At 46.7% G+C, this 27,944-nt stretch overlaps 2 protein-coding genes across 2 annotated transcripts in view; both read right to left on the minus strand.

The window, feature by feature from the left end:
- Positions 1-16,034: 16,034 nt before the first annotated feature.
- Positions 16,035-21,467, minus strand: LOC143478434 (NLR family CARD domain-containing protein 3). The gene is made up of 7 exons (XM_076977395.1): positions 18,848-21,467; positions 18,333-18,755; positions 18,150-18,236; positions 17,884-17,967; positions 17,713-17,796; positions 17,513-17,596; positions 16,035-17,407 (listed from the first exon to the last, which is right to left on the minus strand). Exons 1-7 carry the CDS (start codon positions 20,731-20,733, stop codon positions 17,314-17,316), a joined length of 2,742 nt encoding a protein of 913 aa, XP_076833510.1. The 5' UTR covers positions 20,734-21,467; the 3' UTR covers positions 16,035-17,313.
- Positions 21,468-22,997: 1,530 nt separating this feature from the next.
- myo1cb (myosin Ic, paralog b) overlaps positions 22,998-27,944 on the minus strand; it is a 30,451-nt gene continuing 25,504 nt past the window's right edge. The window contains 14 exon segments of the mRNA XM_076977267.1: positions 22,998-24,768; positions 25,051-25,150; positions 25,354-25,451; positions 25,573-25,643; positions 25,769-25,904; positions 26,049-26,104; positions 26,289-26,382; positions 26,537-26,620; positions 26,721-26,880; positions 26,987-27,071; positions 27,182-27,250; positions 27,358-27,434; positions 27,542-27,655; positions 27,898-27,944. The exon segment at positions 27,898-27,944 is cut by the window's right edge and continues 71 nt beyond it. Coding sequence (XP_076833382.1) covers positions 24,742-24,768; positions 25,051-25,150; positions 25,354-25,451; positions 25,573-25,643; positions 25,769-25,904; positions 26,049-26,104; positions 26,289-26,382; positions 26,537-26,620; positions 26,721-26,880; positions 26,987-27,071; positions 27,182-27,250; positions 27,358-27,434; positions 27,542-27,655; positions 27,898-27,944 — 1,218 coding nt within the window. The 3' untranslated portion in view covers positions 22,998-24,741.

Consider the following 27,944-nt stretch of genomic DNA (forward strand, 5'->3'; position numbering starts at 1 on the left):
AACTAGGGGTGGGCATAGATTAATTTTTTTAATCTAGATTAATCTAACTGAAATCTTGAAATTAATCTAGATTAATCTAGATTAATCTATATTAAAATGGCTCATATGCGTGCTACCCAAGTAATGACTAAAAGTCAATTTTTGAGGTAGGGTTTCTTAACCCTCATGCCCTCCTCGGGCATTTTTGTAAATTTTTTTCAATTTTTTTTTTCATTTAATTATCATTTTGACTATGTTGCAGCAAGTGGTATGAATTTTTGCAGAAAATCTACTTTTTTATAAAATTTTTGAAATCTAATATTTTTTACTCTTACACGTCATTCATACTTGCTCGATGCATTTTGCACCCTCTGGACACCTTCGTGGCAAAAATGTACACGCACCAAAAAACTGCTCTTAAATCATAATACATCAATATTTTATCTTGCTTTTTTTTTCATAAATCACTTAATCAATTTCAGACCTACTCAAAACTACCAAACATGAAATTATTTTCAGGATTTTAACCCTTTAAATGACAGTTAAATTATTTGAAGTATTGCAATTTTTTTGAAAAAAAACACAAAAAATTGATTATTTTCCATAAAACAAACAGTAGACAGATGGGGCATTGGTGGTAATTAGAGTCTTAGATATGGCAAAGATTAGTAACAAAATTGTTTTGATTGCATTATTATTTTTTATGTAGTGCCAGATTTCATATTTTGCACCCTTTGGACACCTTTGTGGCAAAAATGTACATGCACAAAATCAGCAATAAAATCCTCATATGTCAACATTTTTTTTTTGCTTTTTTTTCATAAATCACTTAATCTACTTCAGCCCTGATCAAAATGATCAAATATTCAATCATTTCCAGAATTTTAACCTTTTAAATGACAGTTTAATTACATGAATGATTAATTATTTGTTTAAAAAACCCACAAAAATTGAATTATTTTCCATATAATAAATACTAGATGGATGGGACATTGGTGGAAATTAGAGTCTTGGATATATCAAAGATTAGCAAAAAAATAGATTTTATTGCATTATCAATTTTTATGTAGTGCCACATATTCCATACTGCCATACAAACTAAGACCAATGCACTGTATGCACAGTACATTATCGCCAGACATGCCAACTTCACAGGACGATTATAAAAATATTCTACAGTAAAAAACCTTCTTCTTCTGGATTTATACAGTCACTTATATGGTCAATCAAACCTGCTCGTCAGATCTCTGAGACGATGTAAGAATCAGGAGATACAGCCATACAAACTAAGACCATTGCACTATATGCACATTACATTCTATCGCCTGACATGCCAAGTTCACAGGTCAATTAAAAAATTTTCTACAGTAAAAAACCTTCTTCTTCTGGATTTATACAGTCACTTATGTGGTCAATCAAACCTGCTTGTCAGATCTCTGAGACGATGTAAGAATCAGGAGATACAGCCATACAAACTAAGACAATTGCACTATATGCACATTACATTCTATCGCCTGACATGCCAAGTTCACAGGTCAATTAAAAAAATAATTCTACAGTAAAAAACCTTCTTCTTCTGGATTTATACAGTCACTTATGTGGTCAAATATATCTGCTTGTCAGATCTCTGAGACGATGTAAGAATCAGGAGATACTGCCATACAAACTAAGACCAATGCACTGTATGCACAGTACATTATCGCCAGACATGCCAACTTCACAGGTCAATAAAAAAAATATTCTACAGTAAAAAACCTTCTTCTTCGGGATTTATGCAGTCACTTATGTGGTCAACTAAACCTGCTTGTCAGATCTTTGAGCCGATGTAAGAATCAGGAGATACAGCCATACAAACTAAGACAAATGCACTATATGCACATTACATTCCATCGCCTGACATGCCAAGTTCACAGGTCAATAAAAAAAAATTCTACAGTAAAAAACCTTCTTCTTCTGGATTTATACAGTCACTTATGTGGTCAACTAAACCTGCTTGTCAGATCTCTGAGACGATGTAAGAATCAGGAGATACTGCCATACAAACTAAGACCAATGCACTGTATGCACATTACATTCTATCGCCTGAAATGCCAAGTTCACAGGTCAATAAAAAAAATATTCTACAGTGAAAAACCTTCTTCTTCTGGATTTATACAGTCACTTATGTGGTCAACTAAACCTGCTCGTCAGATCTCTGAGACGATGTAAGAATCAGGAGATACAGCCATACAAACTAAGACCAATGCACTATATGCACATTACATTCTATCGCCTGACATGCCAAGTTCACAGGTCAATTAAAAAAATATTCTACAGTAAAAAACCTTCTTCTTCTGGATTTATACAGTCACTTATGTGGTCAAATATATCTGCTTGTCAGATCTCTGAGACGATGTAAGAATCAGGAGATACAGCCATACAAACTAAGACCAATGCACTGTATGCACAGTACATTATCGCCAGACATGCCAAATTCACAGGACGATTATAAAAATATTCTACAGTAAAAACTCTTCTTCTTCTGGATTTATACAGTCACTTATATGGTCAACTAAACCTGCTCGTCAGATTTCTGAGACGATGTAAGAATCAGGAGATACAGCCATAGAAACGTACAATACATTCTCTCGCGGCGACATAATGAAACTACCGCTTTATTTTTTTAAGGTGGAACGGAAAGTGCGAATAAGACACTGGCGAATAAGGAACCAACTTCAGCCTCGTCCTAACAAGCGGGTTGCTAGGCAACACAAGGCAAAGCAAGTCGAATACAGAGCAATAGACGAACTACACCCTGTAACAGTCTGACTGCAAATGTTTTTAAAAAATCATCTGATGAGGTCACAAAGAAGGACAAGTCAGTCATATCAGTTGCAAAGGCACATGGTATCTGCCATGTAACACACACACACACACATTGATGGTTTTTACTATTTGACCTACATGTTCTTTACACAGGTACATTGTATTAGTGTTCATTAAGCATACATATTGTCGTGCTTGTGCTCCTCCGTATGTGAGCTGCGGCACTTGTGTGGATGACGTGAGTGGAAAAACTTCGCACGACAAGGAATCTAAAGTTTACTGTTTTTACTGAAATCTCGGCAGGTCAATACAGAACATTTAACATCACAGCAACACGAACAGATTGTCAGATGTACGGGCTCTAGCTCGGGCACAGAACAGCAGTTTGCACTGTCCATGCGATGAGCCGTGAGCGCTGTCTGTTTTTTATTAATTACCATGGCAACCATTTCTAACCGATCGCATCCTACATGCGCTACACACACACATCAACAAAGAGAGAGGAGGGAACTAATTCCTCAAATGTGAACTCTTACACTACCCCCCTCCAGGAGCACTGAGTCCCTTCAGTACAAGTGAAGTACAAATACAATGAACCTATTAGTGAACCAATTAGTGAACATAACTCGATGGCAGTATACACATTCTTTGCTTCTGCAATTTCTTCAAGTTCAAATTTTTTCTATTTTTTTTTTTTAAATTTTTTTTTTTATATATAACGAGCACTAACTCAAAAGACATACAAACTCACTTAAATTCACAAATTCACTTAACAGTCCACCTGTTAGAACTAATTCCGGAACCTCTCCGGTTTCTGAACTACACGTCCGCTGGACGTCTTAACGGTCTTTCCTGGGAAGCCTTGGAGCCCTGGTCTTTCCTTTGGCTCACATCCCAAGGCTTCCAGGTGAGGTGCTCTCTCTTGATCACATGACTCCTTAGAAACTCCTTTCTCCACTAGGTTGTCACCATTGCTCTCTTGTAACGGCAGCTCTGGCACCAACGGGGCACCCTCTTCAGCCATCTGTATAGCTAGGCCCTGGCGCTGCTGTAGCACTTGGCTCCTTCGTCGTCCAACCCACACAGGAACCACTTCACCATCATAAGGTTTCAGCCGATTGTGATGCATTATCTGGCTGCGTTTCAACCCTTGAATCTCATATAGGACAGGACCCCGGCGTGCAGAAATGATGAAGGAGCCCTTCCAAGGTGCTTGGAGCTTGGGGCTTAGTCCTTTCCTTTTGGTGTCATCCCTCACATACACCAAGTCACCAATGTTGTAGGTGCACTCTCGTGCTCGAACATCGTACACCTTCTTCTGTCGTTCCTGTGCAGTGCGGAGGTGTTCCCTGGCTGTGTTCTGTGCCTCCTTGAGTCCCTCTTCCAGGTTGTAGAGGAAATCAGTCACCTCCATTCGGGAAGATTTGAGTTCTGCAGCTCCCAACTGGATATCCTGGGGTTGGTGAACCTCTCGGCCGAACATAAGCCGATTAGGCGTGAACCCAGTGACTGCATGCCGGGAACTGCGGTAGGCTGAGGTGAGCAACGGGAGGTGCTCATCCCAGTTCTTTTGGTTTTGGTCTACATAACATCGGATCATCTGGAGTAAGGTTCTGTTGAACCGCTCCACCTGTCCGTTAGATGCCGGATGGTACGGGGTGGTTCTGGTCTTGGTGATCTGCAGAAGCTTGCATACACTTTGGAACAGGGAGCTTTCAAAATTGCGGCCCTGGTCAGTGTGCAACTCAAGGGGGGCTCCAAATTGAGCAACAAACTCGTACACAAGCTTCCTAGCTGTGGTCTCTGCCCCTTGGTCAGGGACGGGAAAGGCTTCGACCCATCGTGTGAACTGGTCAATTATGACCAGAATGTACTTATTCCCAGAGCTGGATACTGGAAAGGGACCAAGGATGTCTAAGTGGAGACGGTCGAGGGGTGCTCCAGCCTGATAGCTTTGTAGCTTCGCTCGTTTCAGCGGCCCTGGGGCTTTGCGTGCACTGCAATGTTGGCATCTCCTTACGAACAGACGCACATCCTCACTCATTCCATACCAGTGGTAGCTCTGACGTAGGCGCTCGAGAGTTTTCACTTCCCCAAGGTGACCAGAATAGGGAGGGCTGTGACACTTGGCTTGCTTCCAACGATTGAATGTTGTCACCAGCGGTCTCACCGCCAGACTGGACACATCTCACCGCCAGGGGCACCACATCATCGACATCATCCTCAAACCTTGTCCACTGCTCATGAAGCCTTTGACAGTACTTGCATCCTTGGCATGGAAGGTCTGACGAGTTCTTTCCAGCTTGATAACAGTCACACTGATACAGGCCTCCTTCTGTTCGCCTCGACAAAGCATCAGCATTACAGTGTTTGCGGCCTTCTCTGTGCTCGATGTGGAAATCATACTGGCTCAACTCCTCCAGCCAGCGAGCCAACTGGCCTTCGGGGTATTTGAACCGGAAGAGCCAGGTGAGACTGCCATGATCTGTTCGCAACAGGAACTTTCTGCCCAGTAGGTAGTGGCGGAATTGGCGGGTGTAACGAACAACAGCAAGTAACTCCCGTCTGGTGACGCAGTACCTCTGCTGAGCTGGTGTGAGTTGGCTACTGGCATATGCCAGAACCCGCTCCTCTCCCCACTGTAGTTGTGACAGGACTGCTCCAATACTGTGGCTTGATGCGTCAGTGTCAAGAATGTACTCGCCTCCAACAATGGGGTAGCCCAGTACTGGTGCAGTCGTTAGTTTTTGCTTTAGTTGTGTGAAAGCATGCTGGTGCTCATCCGCCCACAGGAATGTAGCACCCTTCTTTAGCAGGTTGTGGAGTGGGCTCGCCAGTTCTGCAAAGGCTGGGACAAACTTACGATAGTAATTACATAACCCAAGAAAGGCTTGGAGCTCTCGCAGGTTGCTGGGGGGCTCCCAGATCTGTACATCCTTGACCAGAGTGGGGTTTGGGCGGATTCCGTCGCCACTCACAACGTGGCCTAGGAAGAGGACTTCCTCCTGAAGCAAGTGGCACTTGGATGGCTTCAGTTTCAGTCCATAGCTGTGGAACCGCTGGAAGACCTGTGCAAGCCGGCTCAGGCTCTCCTCCACCCCCCTACCGAGGACGATTACATCATCAAGGTAGATCAGCAAGGCGTCCCACTGAAGTCCTCTAAGGACGAGCTCCATCGCCCTTTGGAATGTGCCTGGAGCATTGCAGAGCCCAAACGGCATACGGGTGTACTCATATAGCCCCCATTTGGTGAGAAACGCCGTCTTCTCACGGTCTCCATCATCTACCACTATCTGCCAGTAGCCAGACTGGAGGTCAAGTGTTGAAAACATAGTAGCACCCCCAAGAACATCAAGGCATTCCTCAATCTTGGGCAAAGGATACGCATCCTTGACCGTCAGGTTGTTTAGACAGCGGTAATCCACACACCACCGTACGCCCCCATCCTTTTTTCGTACTAGGACGACCGGAGAGGCCCACTCTGATGAGGAGGGCGTAACGACGCCTGCTTCAAGCATGGCTCTAAGATGCTTCTCCTCTTCACATTGGAATCCAAGAGGTGTCCTTCTCATTGGCTGGCGCACAGGTTTGGCTGATCCTGTGTCTATTTTGTGGGTGACAGCAGAAAGGTAGCCCAGGTCGGTATCATCCTTGGCGAAGACGGATTGGTAAGTTAACAGTAACTGGAGGAGACGTTGCTGTTGCTCCTCATTCAGCGCCTCAGAAGCAGCACCAACCAGGTCGTGGAGGTGTTCAGGTAAGTCGGAGATTGTCGTCACCCTTCCAACCACCAGCGCACCTCCTGACTCCCTCTCTACGCTGGGCACTGGGCTTTGCCCCGGCAAAGAGAGTGGCTCCTCAGGATAAACCTCGACTAGGACGCCAAGGCAGGTCCCCTTCGACAGGGATGCTTTGCTAGTGGAGAAGTTGCATAACCTGACGAGCACTCGTTCCTCCATAGTGGTGGCTACGCTTCCAGAGGCTACAGCTTCTGTAATGTTCAAAGGTTCTAACACAGCTGGAACACCTGGTCTTGGGTCGTCTACTTCGCCCCACACCACACATTCAGAGGCAGGTGGTATGGTGGTGGGCTCCCCTAGGGTCACCCGGGCAACACAATAGTCTGACCTGCCCTCTCTTACTATTTTGGAAGGTACCAGTTCGTTCCCAATAAAAACTTTGCCACGGGTGTGGATGACAACATCATGTGACTTCATCAGATCCAAGCCTAGCAGGACAGAATCACGTATAGGTGCTACATACACGTTCCACTTGATTGTTTTGGATGCAATCCCGAATGTGATGTTTAGTCCACTCCTTGCCTCCATACCATCTCCAACTCCTGCATTCAGGAGGTAAGTATTACGTAGGCTTGTTGGATCACCTCCGAAAAGAATCCTATACAGCTCCTCTGAGATTACAGTTGTTTGAGCTCCAGTGTCCACCACCGCCTGTGTTGGAGTGCCATTTACAGTCACAGGAATTTGCAGACTCTCCCCTTTGTTGCTGGTGCTGCTGATCTGCAGCCCTCGTAGCTGATGATCTGAAGTTGGATCCCTATCACCATGCCTAAGTGCAACTGTTGGGCTCAGTGACCTTGGGCAGTCCCTTCAGAAATGTCCTTTATCCCCACACTTAAAACATGGGCCAACTGTATCACGATTTGGACTTGGTGACTGGTTGCGTGTTCGACTGGACTGCATGTGAGGCTGGTTTGGCTTTCTCTCTGATGGTAGGGAATCTTGTATTTTTGCTCTAGTTTGCTGGCGCTCTGCATATGTAGACTGAAATTGGTCAAACTGCAACTTTAGGCCCCCTACTGAGTGAACGAGGGCCTTGACTTGGTCCGCCAGCTCAGCAAACTGATCAGTGGTTACATACTGGGGGGTCTGCACCCTACAAGAAGTAGCAGTGAAGCTCTCACAGATGTCCCCATCTTCAGCCCAGGAAACGCGCCTCGCCCGGCTCTTCATTTCAGTTTCACGTCCCATAGTAGCTTTGAAGTTATGTTCGTGGGCTTCCACCCATTTTTGGGCCTCTGCCAGGGAGCACGGATCTCGGTTCATAACTTCATAAGCCACCTTTTGATTTCTCAGACCCTTGAGGAAGGCATCGGTTGCCAGTTGATCCTGCAGCTCGAGATCCACCCCTGGGTATGCAAGTGTGACAAGGCGCCGCACCTCTTCTGCAAACTCAGCTGATGTCTCTCTACTTTGCCGAAGCTCTCCTAGCCTCCTCCTTACTGTGGTAGGCGGATCCCTCTTTCCAAAACGCTGAGTGAGCTGTTCAACTAAGAGAACATAATCCTCCCTGGTGCGTTCTGGCAGCGAACAGACATAGCGTATTGCAGCTCCCCGTAAGCAGTCATGCAGTCTGTCTATTCTCTCTGCGGTACTCCACCCATACTTCCTGGCCAGGCACTCAAATGGCAACAGAAATGAGTCCCAGTCATCATTTCCATCAAAGGTGGCAAGTTTAGGCCGATGCACTTCATGCAGAGTGTACCGACTTTTGTAGCCAGAGCTATTCACCCTCTGCCCCTCCTGGTAGGAAAACGAGTGCTGGGCTTCCTGCTCAGGGTCTCTACTGCTTCTCTGTCTGCTAGGTTCAGGTTCAGGATTGACACCCCTCCTGTTTGGGCCAGAGTTGCGAGCCTGTCTGGAAATTACATCCAGCTCGGCAGCAAAGGGGCCCCCAACATAATCTCTTGGTCTCACAGGCATCTCCCAAGAAACTGAAGGTGCAGCACTAGACTCTGGCATACGCCTATCCCGGGTATGATGTGGTGCAACTTCATCCCCTTTTTCACCATGAACAGCAAGAGGTGGTGTGACTTGCTGTGCAGCTGGGTCTCCCCTTGTTATGTGTGTGAGGACAGGGTTAAGCATCATTTGCAGCTGCTTAGTCTGCTGATTTTGATTATCCAGCAAAGCTTGTAACCATTTCGGGGCTCTGTCAGACTCAGGAGATCCTGCTAAAGCTCCTTGTAGCTCCTCCGTCATTTTATTATCCTCCTGTCCACAAGGTTGTTTGTGTTGTTGTTTTTTTTTTTACCTTTGTCCTTTACCCTACTTATTTATTTATTATTGTCTTTTATCTTACTTATTTATTTATTTATTTATTATTGTCCTTCTATCCCGTTCATTTGCTTGTTGTTAAGTTTCCTGGGTTTTTATTATGAAGGAGAGCCGTAATGGTGGACATGAAGTAGATCGCACAAGGACGGCAGGACCTATTATAGCATTAGCTCTCGAATCCCGTCAGCCAGCTAGTTAGTTTTCCACATCGGGTTGGAGTACTCACGACTGGAAGAGTTTTTTGGACATCCCACTTCTGACACCAGTTGTCGTGCTTGTGCTCCTCCGTATGTGAGCTGCGGCACTTGTGTGGATGACGTGAGTGGAAAAACTTCGCACGACAAGGAATCTAAAGTTTACTGTTTTTACTGAAATCTCGGCAGGTCAATACAGAACATTTAACATTACAGCAACACGAACAGATTGTCAGATGTACGGGCTCTAGCTCGGGCACAGAACAGCAGTTTGCACTGTCCATGCGATGAGCCGTGAGCGCCGTCTGTTTTTTATTAATTACCATGGCAACCATTTCTAACCGATCGCATCCTACATGCGCTACACACACACATCAACAAAGAGAGAGGAGGGAACTAATTCCTCAAATGTGAACTCTTACACTATTGTTAAATAAGTTTGTTCTAGTACACTAATTTACACACACACACACACACACACAGAAAGTGGATATGAGTTATGGTCAGTCACAGAGAGAGATTGTTCTAGATTGTAATTTTATTTTAAAAACCTCTTTTTTAAGCATTTTGCATGGTGTGGCCTGTTTTTGCTTCCTTTGTCTAATTGTTACAACATACCCTAGGTGAGTTTCCCAAAACGTTCTTAGTGCTAAGTACTTCATAACCTCGTACGTAAGTAACGTTTTGGGGAAACTAATCCCTTACTGGTTGTAACAACGGAACACCGTGTATTTGACATCAACTCACGAGGGCTCTGATATTTGAATTGAGGTTTGAATTGGTGCCATTTGTAGTAAACTTTGTATAAAAGTTTGAGAAGTCTAGCTCAAACAGGCAGTTACAGGCAGTGTTGCGAATAACGCCGTTAAAAATAACGGCGTTAGGTAACGTCGTCATTTTGTCAGTAACGGGATAATATAATTAGTTACTTTTCCTGTCGTTACAACGCCGTTTACGTTACTGGTCATTAAAAGCGGTGCGTTACTATATATTGATATACTAACAGTAATCCGAGCGGATCACTGCCCAGGCTAATGAGGAGTAACAGATCTCGATAGGTCACAGTTGTACACCTGTTTAACTTAACAATTCAGTAAGCGATTGGCTAAGGCAGCGTTATGATAGCCAATCAGAGCCAGTGTTTTTACACACACGCCGAAGCAGGCCAGTGACACGACACAAACTGAGAAAAGGCCGAAATGGCGTCAGGTGCAAGCCGAAGAAAATTTAGCATTTTCAAGGTGATATAAACATTATTTAAGAAAATACTTGAAGTTCCTGAATGTCTGCCAGACTGGGTATTTGATTTATTTAATTAAGAATAGAGGTTTTATTGTTGTTTACTTCTGTTGTGAACAAACCAGTTGTCTCAGGTTGAGAGAATTTAATTTAATTTGATAGATGTAAATGCACTTTATATAGTGTAACTGTTTACTTTTGCTTTTTTTTTTTACAAAGATTTGGGATTTTAAATGATTTTATCCTGCACTGGTCTGTGGATGTGCAATAAATATCAAAAGTTAAACACCTTTCTGATCTACTCTACTGAGATGTTGATGCTGTCATCCAGCTGTGTCTTGGCATCACTCTATTTGTGACTATGACTTGACTGGAAAGCAATGTCTTAGTGAGCCCTCATGCCTGTGGTCACCTCTGAACCCCTCCCTTTAGTTATGCTGCTATAGATTAGTCTGCCGGAGCCACATGCTGATCACTGGCACGTGAGCTATTTAAATCAATGGTGGTTTAAATTCATGTCCACTCAGTCTGTATTGTCTATCTTCTTGCATGGCTCTACCCAAGACGATTGGATACAGGCACCTGCAGGCACCTGGGGGATGGTCTGGCTGCCGGTGGATGTGCTGATGCCGGGGTTCACCTGGGGAGTAACACTGCAGTCGGAGCCTACAATACCAGCATCACTGCTCCGACACGGAATGAAAGCCTGGCATTCATCAACAGACATTTACAGTGACAATATCAAAACCCAGAACTTTCAATTCTACCTTTTACCTAGTCTGATTGTGTGAATTGTGTGTGACTTGTGTATTTGTGTGTTAACGGGCTGCCCAATGGAGGATGGGTTCCCTTTTGAGTCTTGGTTCTCCCGAGGTTTCTTCCTATTCCCCACCATCATAGGGAGTTTTTTCTCGCCACTGTCGCCTTTGGCTTGCTCATTAGGGTTCTGGACCCATAGTATTGTTAACCTTGTAAATCCTGTAAAGCTGCTTTGCGACAACTTGAGTTGTTAAAAGCGCTATACAAATAAACTTTGATTGATTGATACTCATTTCAACTGACTGTAAAAACTGCTTTTTCAAAAACATCCTTATTCATTGGCACATAACCTTTTTTTAACTGTAACGCAAAGTTACTTTCCCTGGTAACGAGTTACTTTTATTATAGAGTAATTCAGTTACTAACTAAGTTACTTTTTTGAACAAGTAGTGAGTAACTATAACTAATTACTTTTTTAAAGTAACGTTCCCAACACTGGTTACAGGTGCTGAAGCAAACGGACAAAAAGACAAAGGGGAAAAGAAATCATAGGAGTCACGTGACCGCGGCGAGAGACGTGGTAGCTTTGCTCCACAGTTATCCGCAGTTTTACCAATTATTGGATTTTTTTGTTCTTGGCTGAATAGTTATATTAGTAGAGTTTAGAATAGTAATGGCGACTTCGTCGAAAAAACAAGCTTCTAAACAAACTCAAGACCAGATCCGCTGAAGTTGGTTACGTATTCGCAGCTCCTTATTCAGCGGTTCCTTATTTTAAAAGGGTGTGTTCACGATGCGTGTTAGCTGCGCACTTTGTTTAAAAGAGATGGATTAAACAAACAAGCGTAGCAGCATATATTTAAGAGTTATTGTTTCCCACATGGACGTAAAACTAAGTTTTTACAGTTAAAACCAAATATTTAAATAGCGACGAATCTAGCGCTAGGACCATGCAGAAAACGATCGCTTCGCGAGCTACGCTCCCGGTACGTTCCCCCCACCCCGTCAACAATTTTCATTCGCCACCCCCATTTGTGTCCCCCCACCTATGAAATCAAAATTACGTCCATGGTTTCCCATACTGATTTTGTGAATGTAGAAAAAAATATAATGAAAGGATTCCTTATGTAAAATGGTTTCTGTATCAAATCGTTCCAATTGTATGTGATTTGTATGATGATTGAATTCGTCAGCATTTCTAACGTAAGGAAACATATTCTTAGATTTAATACTAAAAACACAGAAATGCTGTTCTAGAACACAAATTAATCGGAAGAAGAAATACCAGCACACAACATGGCATATTGAGCAGTGGGCATATAGGTGAACGCATTTAAATGGGCAGGTTCAGAGGCTTATTGAAGGCCTTATTGATGGTGGGCCAGAGAAATAACAAATGCATTATGAAGAACAGGTCGCTCCCTAAGAGAGGAACCTGATTTTAGCCCAACATCATTTTATGCCTCGAATCTAACTGGAAACATGGCATATTGAGTAAAGTGTACTGGTGAAATGATTCAGAGGGGCAATTTCAGAGGCCTGCTGTATGCCTGTACAGTCTTGGGCCAGGCAAAACTTAAATGCTTCATACATAACTGATTTAGATACATAACTGATAGATAGATAGATAGATAGATAGATAGATAGATAGATAGATAGATAGATAGATAGATAGATAGATTTCTAATTCTCTATTTAAAATATTTAAAATAATTCATTGTTTGTGCTTGTTGCTCAGATAAAACTAAACTAAATCCAATATATATAACTGTCACGTTGAGGACCCCGGCCCCTCCCTTTTGGGCGTGTGTATACGTTGTCCACGTGTATCGTCTGCGTCTGTGGAACTCCGTGGTTGTGGTTATGTCCTGTGATAATACGTCTCACCTGTGACTAGTCTCGTAATCACGTGGGGCTAATGTGGTTTGTCTATTTAATGTGCGCTCGCGCAGTGTCCTGTGCTCGTCGTTGTCTAATGTCTACACGTTGCTGTGTTGGTTTATGTTTAACGTGCGCTGTATTGCGCAATATCCGTTGTGAAATAAAAGTGACGTCAGTCCTAAGGAGGATTCCGTGTCTCATCCTTCACCACGACCCCATCGTCACAGAACGACGAGCCGTAAAGAGACACCAGAAAGATGCCAGGCTATGCCACTCGGCCCAAAAAGAGCCAGTGCCTCAGCAAGCGGCGTCACCGCGCCTCTTGCTCGCCGCCATGCCACGAAGCCACGCCGACGCTGGAACAGCTGTTGCGAGAACCAATGTGCACGGTCCAGCTGGCTACGGCTCGGGAGGTTGAGAGCGACAACCCCGAGCTGGCGGAATCGCTCCGCGAGGGGGTGGTGAGGGCATGGCGATCGATACACCCTTCTCCTCTCCGCGCCCTCTCACCTCTGAGGGTGGGCTCCTGTGTGATCGGCGCCATCGCCTCAACCCCAGAGGGCGAGTTCGGGGAAGCAGATTCCGAGGAGGAGGGTGAGGAAGACCATCCGCCGCCCGAGTGTCCCTCTCCCACCGTCGGCTACGGTGAGGAGGACGAAGAGGACGAGGAAGACGGCTACCCTCCGTCGCTATGCGACGCCTCCACCGTCGACTACGGTGGGGAGGGGGAGGAAGCCTACCCTCCGTCGCTAGACGACGTCTCCACCGTCGACTACAGGGAAGAGGAGGAGGAGTCAGAGGACTACCTCCCTCCGCCCGTAGGTCCCTCTCCCCCCGTCGAGGAGGGCGAGGAAGAGGGGGAGGAGCAAGAGTGCGACGAGGAGGAGTACCCCCTGTCGGAGTGCTCCACATACCCCGATGACGCCGGTGGGGAAGAGGAGGAGAACGGGGATTACCCTCTGTCCGAGGGCTCCTATACCGAGGAGGAGGAGAGCCTGCTCCCCTCGGAACTGTCCGCCAGGACGGTGAAGAGGAGGAGGAGTCCAGAGGCGGGCTCATCCCCCGAGCGCTCCCCAGCCAGCGACATGGACTGATCCTGGGGTGGCAGCTTGGGGCAGCCCATGAGCTGGAGCCGTGGCAGTGACGAGGAGATGGAAGCGGAGGAAGCCACTCCCACTGCCAGGTCCGGAGGGAGATCCCCGGGCGAAGAGGGTTTCCCATACGGCTCACCGAGGGGAGGGGCTAACTGCGCTGCACCTGGCGCGTCAGCCAACCGCGCTGCACCTGGCGCGTCGGCCAACCGCGCTGCACCTGGCGCGTCGGCCAACCGCGCTGCACCAGGCGCGTCCGCCAGCCGCGCTGCGCCCGGTGGAAGCTTTGCAGCAAGGGCAGGAGGAGCACCACCCACCGCAGCGCCTGCAGAACCAGTGGCTCCCGATCTCTCTCTCCTCATCGCTCTCCTCCTGGCACGCAGCCTGGCGCCTGTTTCGTGTGTGTGTGTGCCTGTGTTCGTAAGTCTGCCCGTATGTCTACCAAACCCCCTCTTCCCGTTTGTGCCTATGTGTGTAAGCGTGCCTGTTTGTGTGTCTGTGACCGTGCCGTTGTCTAATGTCTTTTCCCCTGTATTCCCAGGGAGGGTGTTCTAGGCGGTCCGTGACGGACGCTTCATCAAGGGCGGTCACCTCCCAGACGCAGGACTGAGCGCGTCGGATCCGCCCATCGTTGTGGGTTCGGGGCACTCGGTCCTGTTGGCACCCCGGGACGGGTAGTGCCCTTGGAGGGGGCGTCTGTCACGTTGAGGACCCCGGCCCCTCCCTTTTGGGCGTGTGTATACGTTGTCCACGTGTATCGTCTGCGTCTGTGGAACTCCATGGTTGTGGTTATGTCCTGTGATAATACGTCTCACCTGTGACTAGTCTCATAATCACGTGGGGCTAATGTGGTTTGTCTATTTAATGTGCGCTCGCGCAGTGTCCTGTGCTCGTCGTTGTCTAATGTCTACACATTGCTGTGTTGGTTTATGTTTAACATGCGCTGTATTGCATGTTAAGGAGGATCCTAAGGAGGATTCCGTGTCTCATCCTTCACCACGACCCCATCGTCACAATAACCTTTACATTATAATATACAATAAACTGAATAGGACTTTTAGAATCGAAGTTTTAATTTTCCCCTTGACTCTTGTTGCGTTCTATTAACGTTAAACTGAAATAAAGAGCGGACACTGAGTTGCGCGTTACCGGATCGCTCAGCCGAAATTTTATTTTATTTTTTACATGACATTACTTCCTGTCTAAAGCACAGAAGCCCAAACGTTGGCAAAACACTTCAAATCCAAAATGCTTAAACAAACAAAGACACAACACGTGACTTGAACTTAGAAATTAAACCAAAATTGCATATCAAATATATGAAGCTTATAGGACTAACTAGAAACTACATGGCTAAACTCAGTGGAAAATTGTGAGTTTAAGCATGGCCCCTCCTGTGGCGCGCCAGTAATGCCTTATTTGGCGCGAGGGTCCGGGCGACGAAAATGACGTAATCGCGTAATGATGTAAACCCACAGCCAAACCAAATTACACCTCAGAGTAGACCTCTCGTGGCTCGAAGAAATAATTACACCGTACTTAGAATATTTATTACTTATGCAAAACAAAATAGTTACAGTGCAGACTTTGTTTACGTCACTAGACAATGGCATTTCCTACTTATGTTTCATTAAAGCAACGCAGGGGCTGGTTTTGAAGCTGATGGCTTCAAATGTATCACACTGATCCACTGTGTGCCATACGGAAGTGCTCATCCCCATCAAAAGTCATTAGAATAATTATGTTATTATGAATGATTAATGATTAATAATTAATAATACAATTGTTTATTTTATATATATATATATATATATATATATATATATATATATATATATATATATATATATATATATATATATATATATATATAATGTTTAATATATAATAAAACCATCATAACCCCTACAGCTTTAACACTGTTACTGCAGCAACGGTAGGTTATGAATGCAGGTTACTGAAAGCAGATTTCTACTTTTTAATTTAAAAAAAGATCTTTTAACAAGAAATTAATTTTGACTTTGAAGTTTTATTTTAAGATCATTGTTTTGCACAAACGTCCATGTACGGCTAAGAGTTCCTGACTGGCTGTTCAATCAAAGTCAAAATAAGATCACATACAGCTAAGACATAAAAGATTAAATTTTTCCTCACATTGTGTGGAAATGTATTGCCCTGACATTCCTGTAGGTGTGGGAGGAGCTTAGGAAGAGGCGGGAGTTGCTCAGTATTCAGAACCATTTATAACTGATTCAACCCTGATGACTTTTGAGGGAATCCTTGTTGCATAAAGCCAGTATCATGACTGAAGTCCTCCAGCTAGATTTACTTAGAAAGCGTGGAGCTACAATACTGAGTTACGATCCTGACCTACGATACTGAGTTACGATCCTGACCTACGATACTGAGCTCCACCTGTGGGAAGTGTTTTAGTGAATACAGAATCTGAAGTGAAGATTTTAGGAGAAAAGGCAGGGATGATCCATGACTAAGCTCTGCAGATAACACATCCTTTTTTATATAAAATGATAAAGTCCTAATAAATATCACATATACAACACACACACTCTTACCCCCCCCTTTCCCCAACACACACACACACACACACACACACATACACACACATAAAAACACACACAATTCGGTTTTAAGGTTATACTTAAAAAAAAAATACACAGATGACCTGTAAGAAAATGTAAATAAATACATTCATTGTAACTACATTGTAACTACATTGTACTGTAACAGCAGTAATGGCAAACTGGACGTCTCAGGAGACAGAGTTCTGCAGACAGCAGCTCTCTGAACACTGGTGAGGTCGGGTTTACAGGACCGTCTTCCTTCTGAATCCAAACCACATGACAAAGCAGAATGTACATCAGCCTCTGCAGCATGTGGACATTCACCCCCACAGGTCCAGGAGGGTCGAGGTGACGGGGGTGAAGAACAGCCATGTAAAAACGATCCTTTGCAGTAACAGTCCAAAAAGAAATTCATATTATTGTAAAAGAAGAAGTGGAGGGCGGTGCAGCTCAAAGCCCTGAGTGTTGTGTTGCACCAGTGATCGTGGAGAGCTGATCTTCTGAAACAGGGAATCTGCCACATGACCGCAAATTCAGAAGAACTCAAATCTTCCAACATGTATAAAACGGAATTGGCTAATACGGGGCAGGAGTGTAGAGATGCTTCTGCTCTTCCCACGATGTCGTCATTCACTGTGCTTCCCATCACAGCTTAATACAATATAACACATTATCATGGCTTGCACTGATCAGATCAGGGCCGTCATCAGTAGCAGACTTTGATGTCAAGGTTGGATCTGTTTTTTGAGAATTCTTTAAGCCGTTGAACGCCCTCTTTGGACAGCTTGTTGTCAAACATCCTGAAACAGACACCAATAATCAATCACCAGGTCTTCCTCTTCTCACATCATCTGAGACACCAGGACATTTGGACACTTGTCTGGTTTCTGAAGGCTCACACTTACCAGAGGTACTCCAAGGTGGAGTTCTCCATCAACGCTGCCATCAGGAGCTCCGCCCCTTTATCCGTCACTAAATTGTCTCGAAGCCTAGAATGCAGTGGACATAATGGAGAATGTAGCAGCTACAGAACGATCATGTTCATCACAGCCTGACTGCCCAGCACGGCACTAACAGAACAAGCCCAACACCTGCGTCCTCTTACCTGATATCTCTCAGTGTGCGATTGGTCTTCAGTAATTCAGCAAGCGAAGCCGCCCCTTCGTCACCAATACGGTTGATGGCCATTCTGTCAAGAGTTTAAATGACCAGAAAGTTAGAACGTTGCATTAAGGTTGTTCAGTTAGCAGCTGTGTTGACGAACACTGCTGTTTACCTGAGATCCACCACTGTGCGGTTGTCTCGGAGACCCTCTGCCAATTTTCTGAACCCCTCGCAACCTAAGCCTGTGGACACCACCCTGCCACACACACACATACATCCATCCATTTAGGTACGCACGCACACACACACACACACACATCCATATAGGCATGCATGCGCGCACACCCAGGCACACAGACACACACATACAGTTGCTAAATGAATCTTGATGACAATGAGGTGCACGTCTTAGAGATCGCCATTTCATTTTTAACTCACCACAGCTTCTCAATATGGCAGTCAGGGTTCCTCAGTGCGAGAGATAACACCTCTGCCCCTTCTGGTCCAAGAGGATTCTGCCCGAGGCTTTGGGAAAGCAATTAACATAACGCTTCGTTATTTAGACGAACCGGTTTTCCCCGGTGTGGTCCGTGCTGCGATGCTACGGCGAGCTAACGTCACCTGAGGGTGGAGAAGAGCGGTAGCACGGGCAGCAGCCTCCGCAGCCCGTCAGCGTCCAGCCCCTGCGCGTCCAGATTCAGCTCCTGCAGGTCCGGGCTCAGCTGTAGCAGGAAGGCCAGCTCGCTCCAGTCCCTGGTCCCGGTCCCGCACTTCCCCGAGGCCTGCTGGGACAACACCTTCAGCCAGGCGCACAGGCGCGTGGGCAGCCCGGGGTCGCGCGCCTCGTACAGGCAGTGACACACGTTCAGCTGGCGCTCCGGGCTCAGAGCCCCGCCCAGCAGCCGGGATTGGAGCAGCCGGAGGAGGGAGGGCGGGGGCGTGGACGAGAGCGGGGCGCGAAAGGACGCTCGAGGTCGCGGCTCGGCGGGGAAGACGCCGTCCAGGATGAAGCGCGTCTTGGGGACAAGCAGGCCACATACGAACCTGTGTGACAGGGTCCAGAATTAATACGACAGCACAGACGCAGAGTGTGGCAGGAAATTAGGGTTAAGCGAGGGACGGCGGGCGCACTGTACCTGCAGAAGAGGTCCATGTGTCCCGATTGGTGGCCCTCACCCCAGTGGAGGGCCTTCTTCACGCGTCTGCGCAAGAGACGGTGCGGCCGGCGCAGCTTACGGGCCACGGATGCCAGACGCTTGCTCACTGCCGGGGGAAGCAGGCCCGTGGTTGGCTTGAGGCCCGAGAACGGATCGGAACCCGAGAACGACTCCAGGACGTAATACAGGGCGGCCAGGAACTCCTGCACGCTGGTGTGGACGAAGTGGAAGCCCTTCTCGTACGTGAGGGACGCTCGGTCCTCCCTGGTGATCTCCACCAGGAAGGCCTGCGACAGCGCGCTGCAGCCCAGAGAGAAGGAGTCCAGGTCTGTGCTGTCGAAGAGGAACCTTCTCTCCACCAGGCCTTTGAAGGCCAGGGCTCCCAGACAGCGCAACTTCGCTCTGCTCTCCTTCAGGACACGGGGAGCCCCCTGGAGCCTGTCCAGGTGCAGTCCCTCCACGCACCCGGCCACGTGGAACACCACTATGGACTTCAGAAAGCAGCAGTAGATCTCCGTGACAGTAACGGGCCTGTGGGGAAATGCCGGGGTGTTTGTTGTCATGGCGTCTGACACGGCGGCCGGTTGCTCAGCTCCCGCCTCTTCCCCGGAGCCACTCCCACCTCCGCATGGCACGGCGTCCGTCGGCGTCACCTTAGGGAAGAAGCAGGAACCACCGGCGTGCAGGGCAGTGGACACTATCCAGCAGAAGGCAGGGATGTGGCACATGAGCTGAAGGGGTTTGTGGGAAGACACGAAGCCCCACAGCGCGGCAGCGTCCTGGGGGGAGCTGCAGATTCGCTGGAAGTACTCCCTCTGCTGGGCGGGCGAGAAACCCAGCACGCTGTAGGTCTGGCCCACCAGCAGCGGAGGCACCTTGGTGACGGCATGGGGCCGAGAAGTGAGGAGAACCGAGATGCCGGGGAGCAGGTTCCCCTTCAGCAGGTTCACCACCATAGCCCCCACCGACAGCTCCCGCTCCGGGTCCGAACACTTAGGGGTGCCGTCAAAGTCCAAGGGGAACGAGAACTCGTCCAGCCCGTCAAAAATAAGCAGACCCTGGGCTTGGTTTGAGGTCATTAACTCTGGCAGGATGGGTTTCAAGTGGCTGTAATGATCTGACAGCAGCTCTCGGAGACTCTGGGGCTCGGTTATCAGATTCAGCTCACGGAAAGACAGAGACAGGATAATTTTTTTAGTCTCCGTGTCTACGGCCCACTCCCGGACCAGGCGCCTTATCACAGTAGTTTTACCGCTCCCGGCGACCCCTGACAGCAGGGCCACGCCCGCTCCTGAAGACGTGACCAGTCCTTGGTACACGTCTTTAAAAGTGCAAGTCTCAGCCTGTGCACGCGCCTCACCCTTCCCTGTCCTGAAGGGCTCGCCCACCATCGCTGCCTCGTGTTGACACGGCGGGGGCAACAAACACCGGACCTGTCTGGAGAACGTAATGTCGGTGTAGCAGTCCGTCTCCTCGAGCTCCGGCGTGTGTCCTGTCATACTGAAATAACTCGCTGGACCATGCTGTCTGGACAAAATGTCCTTGTGCTGTCCAAGATGCTCCTGAAAAACGCTCTTTGCAGAGAGGTTTGTGCTTCCAGTGGGGGACAACGCCTGCAAGTTAGGCAGCAGGAACAGAAGAGCACGGCAGGACTCCTCGCCTCTGCCTTGCAGGACATCCAGCAGAGTCCTCATGCAGTCTCGCTCACCTGGGATCCCACCACCTCTAATGAAGCTCAGATCCTCCTCCGTTACTGCCCCTACTTTGAAGAGCATGTCCAGAAGATGACTTACATGTTTGCTCAGGTTTTCCACAAACTCCACTCGACGTTGTTGTATTTCTGTGCTGCATGGTCCATACGCCATTTGGGGCTCCTGGAGGGGAACTTACTATACACACCGTCCCAGGAACTTAAAAAAACTTGTGTTCTGCACTTAAGTTGCTTCTTCCTGTGTAAAAATGAAGTTAAAACACGAGAACTCAAACTGTTGGTTGAACCCGTGTTATTACGACCTACCCTGTTCTGACCTGATCTTTTAGTGACATATTGCAGTCTAGATTAATTGATACAACACATATTCGGCAGTTGAGCTGCTACTTTTCACGTTATTTGGATCGCTGAACGCCAGAACCCCATACAGTCCGTCCTTGAGATGAAACCGAAACTTCAGACGCGCACGTCTCCTCAAACGCGGGGAATATAAGACAAAACTCGACAAGACAGTCTCATACACGTACAAACACCTCGGTGTAGAGACCCGTCGAGCTCTATGAACGGAATTCCTCCACAACACAGCGGTACTACTCCGGTTTTGTTGTGGGTCGACCGTGCCCGTCCGTGATTCTCACCCGCTCGGTTTCGGTACTCACGTGACTGCTCGGCAGCGGCGTTGGCACGCGAACATCTCCGCCCTTCGCTCGTCCAGATTAGGATTATTGTTATACAAAATAGCTTTGTTTTAGATCTCCAGTTGGCCGAAATTGCCTCATATATTGATTACTTATAAATACAGACTTCAATAAAAGTAACATTAATACAATTTAAAACAAAAAGGCATATAAACAAATCCTTCCTGGTGCGTAGTAGTAACCGTCAGACTACACTGAAGGAACATGACAAACACCAGATCTGGTTACCCCCTCAGACCAAACCAAACCCGCCCATATCTGCAGTTTTATTTGTGGGAAAGAGAATATTTATACATATTTTCCTCCTCTGTACTGATGAATGTACGAGTGAGTCTTCTATGATAACGTTGTCTACATCAAGATGAAGAATAAACTTCAAACTACCTCAGACTCGGTACTGACGTGTCAACGATACGTTGTGGTGTTAAATATGTTCGGCCATAATCCACTTTTTAAATGGTATCTCAGTCTAGTTCTGTAGGCTGCTTAATCATGGGGAAGACTGCTGACTTGACAGTTGTCCAAAAGATGACTCTTCACTTCGTACAAGTGGGGCAAGTCACAAAATGTCGTTGCTAAAGAGCCTGGCTGATCAGAGCTCTGTGTCCAAGCACAGAAGTGAAGGGAAAAGATGTGGTAGAAAAAAAAGTGTACAAGCAATAGGTATAACCACACCCTGGAGAGGATTGTGAAATAAAACACATTAAAAAATGTGAAGGAGATTCACAAAGACTGGACTGCAGCTGGAGTCAGAGCTTCAAGAACCACCACTCACAGACATATGGGATTCAGCTGTGGCATTCCTTGTGTCAAGTCACTCTTGAACAAGAGACAGCATCAGAAGAGTCTCGCCTGGGCTAAAGACAAAAAGGACTGAACTGCTGCTGAGTGGTCCAGTTATGTTCTCTGGTGAAAGTAAAATTTGCATTTGCTTTGAAAATCAAGATCCCAGAGTCTGGAGGAAGAGAGGAGAGGCACAGAATCCACGTTGCTTGAGGTCCAGTGTAAAGTTTCCTCAGTCCGTGATGGTTTGGGGTGACATGTCATCTGCTGGTGTTGGTCCGCTGTGTTTTGAGGTCCAAGGTCAATGTAGTCATCCCCCCGGAAGTTTTAGAGCACTTCATGCTTCCTGCTGCTCACCAACTTTATGGAGATGCACACAGTGCCAAAGCTACCAATACCTGGTTCAAGGACTATGGTATCCCTGTTCTTAATTGGCCAGCAAACTCACCTGATCTTAGCACCACAGAACATCTATGGGTTATATTGAAGAGGAAGATGCAATACGTCAGAGCCAACAATGTAGAAGAGCTGACAGCCACTATCAGAGCAACCTCGTCTCTCATAACACCTGAGCAGCACCACAGGCTGATGGACTCCATGCCACACCACACTGCTGCAGTAACTCAGGCAAACGGAGCCCCAACTAAGTCTGAACTATTGTACATTATCATGTTCATATTTTCAGTTGGTCAGCATTTTTAAACATCCTTTTTTGTATTTAAGTAATATTCGATATTCGGTTTCAAATTAATTGTCAGCTATAATAATAAAATTAAAAGAAATCAGTTTGAACGCTTGAAATCAGTTTGTGTGCAATGAATGAGTATAATAAGCAAGTTTGACTTTTTGAATGGAATTACTGAAATCAAATCAACTGATATTCTAACTTTATGACCAGCACTTGTATAAAAGTGATCTTGATATTTACACATTCAACTGAAAAGGAACAAAAGCTTTATTAAGAAATCAGCTCGTCGGGTACATCGTCAGTTTGCTTCCAAATAACGTTTTCCTTTTATTTTTCTTAGTTTCTTAAATTACACAAATGTTATAAAACAACCACAAAGTGTGAATTATGTTTGTATATATAGGTGCAATATGAAAACGCAGGGGATCCTTTAATAACCATAAAAATATAGATTTGTTCTACATTACAGGTGGCACAAAACAGCTTTGTACAGTTGCATTCAAATAGTGTCGTTTAAGGCCTAGCCTTCCCACGAGAATAACGGTGTTGTAGGAATCTGCCCTGCAGCTAGCAGAACTCCTCGTGGTTACGCTACGTGGTTCTATGGTGTGGCCGTTTCCATAGAGCCCAGGTGCAATCTGCACTATACATCATTCCTGAAACATTTCAGGAAGAAGACACATTCATTCCTGAAATGCTGCGATTACTTAAAGAAAAAACTCAATACATGATAGAATTCTAAAAGAAATATGTTATTGAATATGTCATGTTTATTTTAATTTATGCATGATGATTAAGTAGTGCTAACAGCAGCATTGTGGCATAGTACACAGACCCACCTCAGCTGAACACAATCACGTCATGGTTTTTTTTTTTTTTTTTTTTACACTTATCTAGAATTTTCCTCTAAGAGCTAACAAAGTGACTAACGCCATGACTGGTCCTAATCTTTGGATTAGGCTGGGAAACGGTAGCAGACACACGTGTCCAGCGTACGAGGAAGCTGAACTAATAATTCCCCACTGTACTTGGAGGGTTTATTGGCATTAGTCTGATCAGAATGTAGAAATAGTGTACACCACTGTCAGATCTGCAAAAAATTAAAATAAAAAAAAAATTACATGTGCATGTCACCATGGTGACGGGATATAAAGGCACTAATCTGAAGTAGAGACTAGGATTAGAAGACTACGGAGTCCTAGGCTGTTGGGTTTTGCTCCTGAGGTGTCGGCATGAGCTTTTAGTACTGTTAACATGCTGCATGACGCATGGTTCATGGACATGCCCTAAATAACCATTGGGATTATTGGAATTATTGCACAATGCAACAGAATCACTGCTTAAGCCCAGCCGGTTCAGCACAGTCTCCCCACGTACCTGGCAAACACTCTCCACCTCCTGAACCGCCCCTCAACACACTAGTAAAAACCAACAGGTTGCCTTTGGCAGAGACTCTGGGTAATGCTAGTGTGGAAGACCTACGAAAGCCCCCACTGGTGTGCTTACGGCATTACATGTATTCCACTCTACATAGACAATACGCAGAATTATTCCTGCAACATATGAACTAGAGCATGATTCTGGTTTGTGAATGTTTATAAAACTGAGTGACAGTCCCGGTAGAACAAAACAGAATCAGTCTAAAACTACTTACTTCTAACCCTGATTTTCCTTGTCAAATTACTGTTCCCAAACTTAAGCAAGATAAAGGCAGAGAGTGCAAGAATTATGCACCTGTTATTTCTTGGCTTCAAAATATAAAATCATAATATTTATATCACAACAGTATTAAACTCCCCAAAACAAAACCATAAATATAAATCAATTAGTTTGCTGATCTTTCACTACAGGAAGCAAAGCCTTTGGTGCAGCTGGCTGGCGTCTTATTGGCAGAGAGAGGCCCCGCCTGCAAACGTGTGATTGGTGAACTGATGAGCATATGTGGAAGTGCAGCCTGTGAGGATGCAGGAAGTGATTGGTCGTGAGGGCTCCATCATCTCGAGTTCAAGCGCGGGGCAGTCTGAAAGATAGACACGCATCGAGTTGTCTTGCATCTTCTCATTTTAAGTACTCTCATTACGTGTGTATATTTAACTTATTAATTCAACATATGAGCAATTGAAATGAAAAAAGTCAGTACTCTGAAAGCTATGACATGAACGCACTGGGTTTACTGGGCACCATTTACCTCTACAACTAGCATTTGAACTTTGAACTAATGAATTTTTGATGGAGTCTCTGCTGACAGAAGTAGCACCCCCATTAACTAAAGCAGTGCGACATGTGGGGTGAGCCTCCTCACCACAGACAGGTGGCCGTTCTTAGCTTTGGCGATGAGCAGCTCAGAGCCGGACGTGAAGTCAATTATTCCTTCTTTCCCTTGACCCACTGTGAACTTTATGCTGTCCAAAGAAAAAGACCACCCAATTAGTTCCTGTGAATCCAAAAATCTCGAAACTGTCTATATAAGTTCAGGATGCACAAAATGTACAGCAACTATAAATATGACCCCTATAAAAACAACGTAAAATTAATTATTTTTTTTTTTTTAAGTTACCATCCACAAGCATCAGAACAGAACAGAAAAGACGTTCGTGAAGTTTACCTCCCCTGGTTGATGTTTATGGTGTTGATCTTGTCTGCACAGATGGCCAGTTTGGTTAAGGTCTCGATTACATGATCACTTTGAAGAACAACGTCTCCCTACACAAGACAGAGTTTAAATGACTACATTTTAATGCCACACAGTGTAGCTCTCCTCTCTGAAGCCCCACCCACTTCTATGAAGCCCCACCCACCTCTCTGAAGCCCCACCCTCACTCACCTTCTGTTTATTGTCCTCACAGGTCACATGGAGAACGAACAGCCCATCACTGAGGGAGCTGACGGAGATCCCTAATGATGGAGAAGAGAAAGGTCAAAAGTCAGAGGTCATTTTGTGCACATTTCCCTCTGTCCTCCATCACTGTACCTTGCCCATTCTCAATCAAGCGACCTTTGGCCCCGTCACGACCTCTCACCTTTGAGGGCGCAGTAATCTATGCGCTGCTTCAGCTTGGCCTCCTCCACGATGATCACGCTGCTACCGGTGAGGAGCATCTGTCTCGCTCGAGCCTTGTAGCCCTTCCTGTCGTACTTCGTCACGGCAACACCGTACTGCAAAGAGCCAAACGTGCAGCTCCAGTCACGTGACACACCCAGCACGTGTGACGTAGGGGATTAGGATTATGGGGGGATTATCCAGGACACCTCTGTACAACACCAACAACAAGCATCAACTGGACAGAACGCAGTACGTACCTTCATTTTCTCCGTGCCCAGTGCCTGAAGCACTTTAGGATTGATATCGTCCCCATCTAAACACACACACACACACACACACACACACACACACACACACACACACACACACACACACACACACACACACACACACACACACACACACACACACACACACACACACACACACACAAGAACAGTCTGAAAAACAGCAGAGGAAACATGTTGGCACTCCTGTAGGTTGAGAGGGAACATTACCGAGCCTGGTACCCACAAACAGCTTGGGTACGCTCTGAGGGTAGTTGTCTTTCTTGTCTTTAAAGATTTCGCTGGCCACCACCTTCTGCTCCAGCTGAAGAGAGAGGGAGAAGAGAGAGGGAGAAGAGAGAAGGAGTCACGCTCATACGCCGACATGAGGGCAAAAGCTTCCGGGTCACACCTCCCCCCCACCTTTGCTAGACGGTGCGTGTGTGTTAGCGGGTCTCGGTGTGTAGCAGTTAGCTTACCTGATGCTTCCACTCCGGGCTGATGGTCTTACAGTACTTCCAAACAAGATTCTGCATGCACAGCTTACGGAGGTGCTCGGACGCCTGGGTGAGGACACACACCACCGCCTGGTCACACCCACGCTACGCCGCACGCAGCCGGACGCGGGAAAGAGAAGGGGGCTGATGGGATATGTAGTCCTACCTCAGTGAGGGCAGGTGGGGGCGTGGGCCAGCTCTTGTCCAGCACGGTCTTGGGCAGAGTCCTGTGTAGCTTCATGAGGAAGGTGTAGCGGACGTAGTCCAGGAAGTACTCGTTCTCAGGACAGCGCGGCTGGTGGCGGTACATGAAACCCTTGACAAACCTGAGAAAGAAATGGCAAAAAATAAATAAAAATGAGTGAGTGCTCAGTACACACGCTCGAGCTTCCTCCACCCGTACCGGGAGGCTGACGGAGGGTGAGCACCCACCTGCGGACGGTTTCCACGGCTTGCCTGCGCCGCTGTGCCCTCCTGCGGGCCAGAATGCCTTTCCACCAGGCCTGGACCTGGACAGCTAAGGAGGACCAAACCAAAGAGAGGCGGCCATATTGAAACAGGGCAGCCAAGAGAGGCTGGTGCGTGTGTGGGAGGACGGAGTGTGTGTGTGTGTGTACGAATTCTCACCAGAGACGCGTAGCTTGGCGTATTTGGTCTTCTGGCTGTAGCCCTTCCAGGACGCCTGAAGCTTGGTGGCTGTGGGACGACAGGGAGTTTTGTAAGAGGACAAAACACCACACTAGACATGGTCATAATGCCCCCTGTGAAGACGTTTATCTCAATAACCAAAACACGGCCCCTACCCAGGTTGTGTTTCCTGACTTCTAAGGCCTCTTCTGTTGCGAACAAGGTCTTAGGAAACCGGATGAAGATTTTGGTCCTAAAAGACAGAACATGTAAAATAATGTAGAACATGTAATGATGTAGAAATCAACTCGTGTTGTACGACATGACGGTGAATTAAAGGAGAATTCAGGACCAACCGACCTGCCAAGCTTATACTCTTCAGGTTTATAGCCCAGGTGCTTGACCAGCGTGGACACTCCGTCCATGGGGCGGCCGTCCCAGCTGGGCCAGGTGTCCGGACACAGAGACTTGTACCTGCCCCAGAAGACATGTCACGCTAGCACAACACAAAAGCCACGGTTCTCTGGGCAGACCACAGCCGTGTTGGCCAACATCTCCAAAATCCCCAGGAAGTCATGACCACAGGGGGGAAGTAAGTGAAAATGCTGACTGTGCGTGGTAGATGAGTGTGAACGGGAAAGACAAGGGGGCGGGGACAGGGAGGGGGCGGGGACAGGGAGGGGGCGGGGACTGGGGGGGGGGGACTGGGGACACACCTCTGGAGGAAGACTTCATAGCGGCGGCGGTAGGCAAAGCCAGCTCT

The sequence above is a fragment of the Brachyhypopomus gauderio genome, chromosome 16 (assembly GCF_052324685.1).
Source record: "Brachyhypopomus gauderio isolate BG-103 chromosome 16, BGAUD_0.2, whole genome shotgun sequence".
NCBI lineage: Eukaryota > Metazoa > Chordata > Actinopteri > Gymnotiformes > Hypopomidae > Brachyhypopomus > Brachyhypopomus gauderio.